The sequence below is a fragment of the Rousettus aegyptiacus genome, unplaced genomic scaffold, assembly GCF_014176215.1.
Source record: "Rousettus aegyptiacus isolate mRouAeg1 unplaced genomic scaffold, mRouAeg1.p scaffold_m13_p_7, whole genome shotgun sequence".
Lineage (NCBI taxonomy): Eukaryota > Metazoa > Chordata > Mammalia > Chiroptera > Pteropodidae > Rousettus > Rousettus aegyptiacus.
Window position 1 is genome coordinate 105,951,792 of NW_023416310.1, and position 7,781 is coordinate 105,959,572.

The 7,781-nt window shown below is 47.8% G+C and overlaps 1 protein-coding gene across 4 annotated transcripts in view; it reads left to right on the forward strand.

Moving 5' to 3' along the window:
* Positions 1-1,417, forward strand: part of ZNF346 (zinc finger protein 346) — a 28,643-nt gene extending 27,226 nt beyond the window's left edge. For all 4 annotated transcript variants that reach the window (XM_016158317.2, XM_016158320.2, XM_016158319.2 and 1 more), the window contains one exon: positions 13-1,417. In XM_016158317.2, the coding sequence (XP_016013803.1) occupies positions 13-100 (88 nt within the window). In that variant the 3' untranslated portion in view covers positions 101-1,417. The remainder of the gene's footprint in view (positions 1-12) is intronic.
* The last annotated feature ends 6,364 nt before the right edge of the window (positions 1,418-7,781 follow it).

A 7,781-nucleotide genomic window follows, 5' to 3' on the forward strand; every position in this document is an offset into this window, starting at 1 on the left:
CTCAAATTACAGGTCACCAAAAACAATGGTGTCACCCCTGGGCCACATTCCATTGCAAAGACAACCCATTCAGAAAGACTCGACTGCCTTGGAAGACTAAAGATGTTTCTGTCCAGCATCCCAGGTTGAAATAGCCATGAGCCAGCCTCCCATGACCATGACCATGGTCAGCCCTCGGCTCCTTTTTCCTCCTCTCTTACATTGGCCTGAAGCAGGAGTGGGCCACAGGCATCCTCTGATCAGTCCAGACAGATCCCCTTTGGATGGGCCCTGTAGGTCAGGACAAAAGGAGTGGGGATCTGGGAAGGACTTGGTGTCTCACAGGGTGATAGTTTAAAAGATGGCCTTTCCCCTAACCCCGGCCCTACTAGGCCATGTGTCAGTGAGGCTCCGGGCCTGTCTCCCTTCCAGGTCAGTTTCGGACAAGTCCCTCCAGCTAAAGGACTGAGCTCCCTGGGCTTGAGGCAGCTCCAGTGAAACCTGGCGCTTTCCCACCAGACACTGGCCTAGGCAGGAAAGGGCAGATGGAAGTAGCTGCCACATAGAAGCTTAGAACTAATGTGACACTCCCCCTCACCCAGAAAAGTGCAAGCTTTCCTAAGCTTGGGATCTGATGCCGGCCAGTTGTACAGGTTTCTGCCCACTGCAAAGTTTCCTCCTGAAGCCGTGTCAGTCCCAGCAGAGCATTGTTGTCCCTCCTGCCCCTTCTCCATAGTTCCTGAATGGTGCTAAGGACCTGCAGCAGCTGGGGACAAGCTAGAGCTGAAGGAGGCCTCCGTACCCAGAAAGATCATAGGAGGCTCCAGTTGGGGCCTTTCCCTTCCTCCATCAGAGGAGCTCTGACCTGGGGGTTTGTGAGAAAGTCCCTACATGCAAGTTTCTTTGATGGCTCTCTGCCCTTATAGGCAAACTGCCTTGTGCCAGCCGGCCCCGGGGCTCGTTGCTGCCCTTCGGCCCCGCTGGCTCTTCTTCCCCTGTGCAGCAGACCACCGCCCAGGTTGCTGTGGTGCTAGCCTTCTCTTGTCACCTACCAGGAGGCTCCTGGGTGCCAGCAAGCAGAACGGGCCCCAGGAAGGAAAGGAGGGCTAGCGCGAGTTGCCACAGTGAGCAATCAGATGCTCCCCAGGACCAAACCTGGGTTTCCCCAACCGCCTGGTACTTCACTGGGAGCGGGCTTTTCCTTGTAGCTTTCAAGCAGGAATTCTAGGGAGGGGCACCATCAGAGGCCCCTCTTTGTTGGCTCAAAGGAGCCCCTAGCTGTTCCCGTGGCCGCCTCCTCCCACTCGCTACCCCTCTCCACCCTTCGCCTGTGAAATGCCTTTAATATCGTATGTGGGTGTGTGGGTGTGTGTTTATGCTCTGTCTCTTGGTCACTGAAGCATCTAAATAAAGAATTCTCCTATGAGCCTGACTACAACTTAACAGACCTGGGATTTGGAACTGTATTGCCATTGGATGTAGTATGTATGTCTTTATCCTTCACCTAGGACCCTAAGTACTATTCTTAGGAGTTGGGACAGAGAGAGACATCCAAATAGCTTGGCACCCCTGTGGGATCCTTCCCTTAACCTCAGTACAACTTCATCTGCTCATCCATCTCCTCCTGTGATGGGGGCCTTGTGGGGCTCTTTGGAAGGTTTAAGCTGGTAATCTGCTTGCTTCAAGAGGGTCATTCTGGGAAGCAGGAAAGGAGACCGACAAAGAGGCCAAAATGGAGGCTGTGTCCCATATGGCTCTGTCTGCACTAACCCCTTCAGGGCAGAGACCGAGCCTTGGTTGTTCCCACTTCCTTAGTGTACAGAGTGGTGTGTTATGAGTGTTTGTGGGATGAATACATGAATGAAGAGGCATTAAGAAGAGGTGGCCTTTTCCCTCTCAGTTCTTACACAGCAATGGGTTTGTTCCATGGCACTTATCACAGGCCTGGTAATTCTTGGAAGAAACTTTTCCATGGCCCAGAAACGAGCTGGGAAGTAAGAGTATGATGGCCTCAGGAGTCCTTTGTCCAGCCTTTGTTTCAGACAGCCAGATCTGAGGAAGGCACCTGGGCAGCCTCAGCTCCCATTCTTCACTCAGTAAACTGCTCCCGGCCAGCCAGGAAAGACCCTATAGAATTGGCCTCAGTTTCCAGAGCCCAGACTGCTCAGTAGTTTCTTCAAAGCCCTTCTCCCTGACCCAGCATGTCAGAAATGGCCCCACCTATCAGACAAGGAAGTGAAGAGCAAAGGGGCAGGTGGGCTGTCATCCCATGCCATATCCTTGCCCTGCAGCACCTCTCAGTCTACATTTTAGAGTCCCTGCCAGCTGTGTGCCCAGCCCTGTTGGCATGGGGACACAGGACACAGATGAGCACTTTTCCTTGGGGAGCTCACACACTGATGAAGACCATGATGGCAGTGGTCAGAGGGTCATACCGGCACTGTGGGAATCCCTAGGATGCAGGCACTAACTCAGCCAAGGATATGAAAGCGAAGCTGGGAAACTAGCATTTGATCTGCATAACAACCTTTTGGACTAAGTGATGATACTCTTGTTTTATAGAAAATAAACAGGCTCAAAGGGGTTCAGGGATTTACCCAAGGCCTTACCACTAAGAAGCAGCAAAAAGGGGAGTAGAACCCATTTCTCTAGATTCTTAGTCCAGAATCCTTTTCAAACAAGGACCAGGGTCCTTTCCATATGAACCCTGGACCTGCCTCACCCACCTGGCAGGGCCGTGGTCTCACAGAGCAAGCAGCCGCTCAGGGCAGGAGTAATAGCTGCACCCACAACACACATCAGACAAGCCTCAATGGTTATATTCCAAGCCCCTCTTACCTCTCATCATTTTACCCAAGATTCCTAGTGTATTAGACTTGAGTTATAACTATAAGAAACTTACAGTTGTTACCTAAAAAGAAATTTATTGATTCACCTAATGAAAGCTTTTGGTACAGGAGTGGCTAGATTCAAATTCTGACATGGTGTCATCAGGAAGAATTTAATCTCACTATGCTTTTTTCTATGTGGCCTCTTTCTCGAGCAGACTCTCCAGAAGGTGGTGAGGTAGCCACTGGCAGCTCCAAGCTTACATCCTGATAGATTAGCAACTGCAGTGGAAAGAACATCTTTCTACTAATTGCAACAAAAAATTCTGTGATTGACTCATTAGCCAGCTTGGTCCTGTTCCCATTCCCTAAACCAATCACTGTGGCTATGGGAAATGGTGCTATGATTTGGGGCCTGTGAAGGTGTGAGGTCCACCTAAAACATTGACTGGCAGAAGGAGAGATGTGTCCCTAAAAGGAAAAAGGGTGGGGCTCCCTCCGGACTAAGGGAGGAGGATGGATATGAGTGGGCAAAAATAACTGTTGTCAGTCATACCCAGAAGTTGTCTTTAACTACTTTTTTTCCTAACTTTTTGAGATACAGCGTACATTTAGTAATGTGTGCCAATTTTTAGAGTCCGGTTTGGTGAATCCTCATATGTGTATTCATCTGGGCAATCACCCTCCAGATCAACCAACATACAGAACATTGACAGCTCCCTAGAAGTTTCCTTCGTTCTCCTTCCTGGTCAGTATCCCCCAGAAGGAAACACTAGTTTGACCTCTATGACCATAGTTTAGTTTTACTTGCTCTTGAATTTTATAAAAATACAATCATACATCCTCTTTTGCTCAATATTGTCTAAGGTTCATCCATGTTATGGTATGTATCAGAAGTTTATTTTTTCATGCTATGTAGTAGCCCATTATATGACTCCCACAATTTAGCCATTCTACTGTTGACGGACAATTGGGTTGTTCTTAGTTTTGACCATTACAAATAAAGCTGTTGTTAAAAGTTTTGTATGTGTTATTTGGCACACATGTGGACTCGTGTACCCTGGAGTGGAATTGCCGCATCATAGGGTAGGTGTATATAGCTTGTCTAGATACTGCTAAATGGGTTTCCAGAGTGGTTCTACCAACTTATACTCCCACCTGCAATGAAAGTGGGAGAGTTTCACCTGCCTCACATCCTTGTCAGCACTTGCTATTGTCGGTCTTTCTAATTTGGGCCATTCTGGCGGCACCCAGGAATTTGAGTTCATAGCAGGGCCCCTCTTACTCTCTTCACCCCTGAGCTCAGGTTTGAATTTCTCTAGCCTGGAATGGTCTCTGATGTCAGTGCCCAGGAACCTGTGATACAATTGAACAGGTAAACATCAGAGGGACCCCCTCTGCCCATGGCTGTGGAAGCCAAGAGAGGTCTCTAGCTGCTCCTAGAAGGAGCAGCTCTAGCCCTGGAGAGGCAGTCTGGTGCAGGAGCAAAGAACACAGGCTCTGGAGTCGAGCAGCCAGGGTTCAGATCCCAGCTCTGCCTCTGTGGGGCTGTTAGTTGCCCTGTACCTCAGAGTGAGACACTTGTACCTACTTTATAGGGTTATCATGGGAATTAAAAGAATAGCTACCTAGGTAAGGATTACAGTGCCTGACATATGATGGATGCTGTATATAAGTCATGACTGCTGTTGTTTCCATTACTGGCCTGAAGTAAGCTCTGGGTCTCCCTGAGAAGGTGAGTCCACAGGTAGATGGCATCTGCCACAGCCCCCTGTATTAAGACTCAATGATCTATGAAATGCTGCAAACTTAATTCAATCTGATTGAGGTAGGGGGGAGGCAACATATTGGCCACAGGTCGCTCTTCCCTGGGCTCCCAAAAGAAGTCACCTTCTACTGCTAGGGCACTTTGGTTTATTCCAGGTACCACGAGCTCTACAGCCAAGGACACCTGAGGAGAAAACGAAAGGAATCATGCATGTAAAGCTCGTAGTCCAAAACCAGATGCAAAGCAAGTGTTGGAGTGTAACAACTGTCAGTGCAGACATAAAGCTGTGCACGTACCCATATAAGCAGCCATAAAGAGTGTATGGGACACTGGTCTGGGAGTCAAGGTCCCTGGGTATTGGTCTGAGACCCGCCACCAGTTTCATGTGACGTGAAGCCTTGATACTATCTGAGAAGTGGAAGTTAGAAGAAGTCACAGGTCCCAGCCAGAGCCCAGAATAGGTAGAGATGGATAGTTAGAGGTCCTTCTCAGAGCAGGTCAAGAACAAATCCTTCCTTCTCAGTGGCCCCTGCCAGATGAGCTGCTTGCACCCCAACCAGACCTTCTGCCAGGCAGTCCTAGTGTCAAATATAACTTCTCCCTCTGACCATCTGCTGACCTAACAACCTCACCCACTTTGTCAAGCCCACAGTACAGAGAGGGCAGACACATCCCAGTCCTGGCACTTCCTGTTTCATCTGTCCAGGAACTTCAAAACATGGGGAAAAAACCTTTCGGTCCTGTAAATGTGACAGCGCTACAGCGCGAAGACCCCAACAGCCACTAGGTGGAGAAAGCTCTCCTCTTTTGCTAGGCAAAGTAGACCAGCACTAGGACCTTGCAGTTTGATTTAATGCAGAAGAGAATAGGGTGACTTTTCCTGAGTCCCAAAGGCCACCTGCCCCTTTCTCAGGATATTTCCCTCTGGAGCAACCTCTGTTTGAGGGCTTTAATTTAGTCACCTACCCGAGGGCACACACGATATCTGATCTACTCATCAGCATTTCTGTAACTCTTCCCTTGGATAATATCTCTGCTCCATTCTTGGACCCTCTGGTTCAGAGAGACTGACCCCGCACCCTGGTTCCAGGGGAAACTGTGACCCATGACCAGGAAATCAGAATCATAAGCCCAGAGCTCTCCGTAGCTACCTTTGCCAACACGTAAAGACAGTCTGGTTAAGCTAACTCAGAGGAAAAGAGGGCTAAGAAGAGACTAATTTCTGATGAGCACCTAGATCCAACCATACTGAAGGTAAATCCTCTCAGCACTTTTTAGTTATGAGTCAATAAATTCCCTTTTTCCTTAACTCAGTTTAAGTTGGGTTTCTAGCACAAACAAGAGTTCTGTCTAATACTTGCTCCAACTCCTCATCGACCTGGAGACCTCCATTCATGCTGAGAAGAGAGACCCCAAGGCTGAGTCAGCTGCCTTTCCATGCTCCCAGATGCACTGTACCCTCAGGCATTGCCTGTAATATACTATATTATGACCTGTTTCATTTCCTGACTCCCTTTCTAGACTAGAAACTCTTTGAGGGCAGGACCTGGGTCTTATTAATCATACTAGGTCCCTGGTGCCCAGTATAGAACTGTGCCTGTTTTAATAACCACTTAGTGATGGAGTAAATTCATGGATAAATGAATAACAGTGGGCATGAGCCGGTAGGAGCTGAGCCTCTCGTGGTTATCAAGGTCAAAGGAACTGGGTTGCTGGGGTGGAAAAAGAGTTAGGAGACCTAGAAAAAATGGATTGTGGGGTCTAGTCATTTTAATAATGGCCTCTCATGAATCTTTGTCTCCCTATGTCTGTGACTGTGTACCCCCAGCCATCAAGATGGGGAGTCCCTTGAATCTGGGCTGACCTCGAGATTTGCTTTGATCAGAGAATACAGTGATATGACATGTACAACTTCCAAGTCTATGACATGGGCCTTGCAGCTTCCACTCCTGCATCTGTGAAAGGAAATGCCAGCTAACCACGTGGAGGTGAGAGACCACGTGAGGAGAGAGGCCAGCAGCCAGCTCCATACTTGTGAAGGAGGCCATCTTGGACCCTCCAGCACAGTGGAGCCACCAGCATAAGTGGCCTCAGGAGAGACCAACAGAAGAACTGCCTAGCCCAGCCCAGCTAATCTAAAGAATCGTGATAATAAAGTGTTCGTCAATATAGGAAACATGCCAACCCATAGAGAATTCCTATGAGAGTTTATTTGAGCCAAACTGACAATTGCCTGAAGAGCAAAATTTTAAATGCTCCAGAGAATTACTTTTGCAGTTTCTTTTATGCATCTGAGATTAAGGAGGGGCTGTAAAAAAAAGAGACTAATTTCTGATGAGCACCTAGAGAAAGCAAGGCAGGGACCAGATTACAGGATAGTTCAGATTATATGCCCTCTTAAGGGTGGTCACACCTTCCAGGAATATCACTTCTGCCATTTCAAGTGTGTGTTAAGCTAGATGCACAAGAACAATGGGCAGAGCTGGCTTAAAAATCCTTTCACTGAAGAAGTGATAGGTCCAGGTCATGACCACCCACCATGACTTGCCCAGTTTAAGGATTCGTAGTTTATTACAGCACCCCTTTTTCATCCACATGTTTTAAATCACTAAGTTTTGGGATGGTTAATTATGCAATAAAGGCCCCCAGAATAACCAAGTATAGTAGCCATACCTTGTTTTTGGCCTCCTGGTATCCATTTACCCTTCTTCCTAAAATAGGATTTCCTAGGGAAACCCCACCCTCAGCTCATGTGTTCTGAGTGTGGATGCCCTCCACCCTTCGGCTTCTGCTAGAATGATTGGGAAGGAATTGCTAAATGGGAAGGTCTTGAACCAGAACTGTTGGGTATCCTTCTTTGTCACTTCTTGGGAAGCATCTGCTGGAGAATGGAGTCATAGGAAGGAAAACAGAAGAGAGAATGAGTCTTGATCCCGCCATTCCTGAAGACTGCTATCCCTTGTCCTTTAAAATTGCATAAGCCAAAACATTCACTATTTTGCCTAAGCCTATTTGAGTTGAGATCTCTGTTACTAGTAACTGTGAGAATGTTCTTTGAGGGTGAGGAAGATTGACACAGCTAAGCAAATTCCAGGCAGAGGATTATTAGAGTAGCACAGAGATCTCTAGAGAGTGCGGGAAAGGGAATTTATTTTTCCTCAGTCCCTACTGTATACCAGGGCACTAGAATGAGACACAACCTTTGT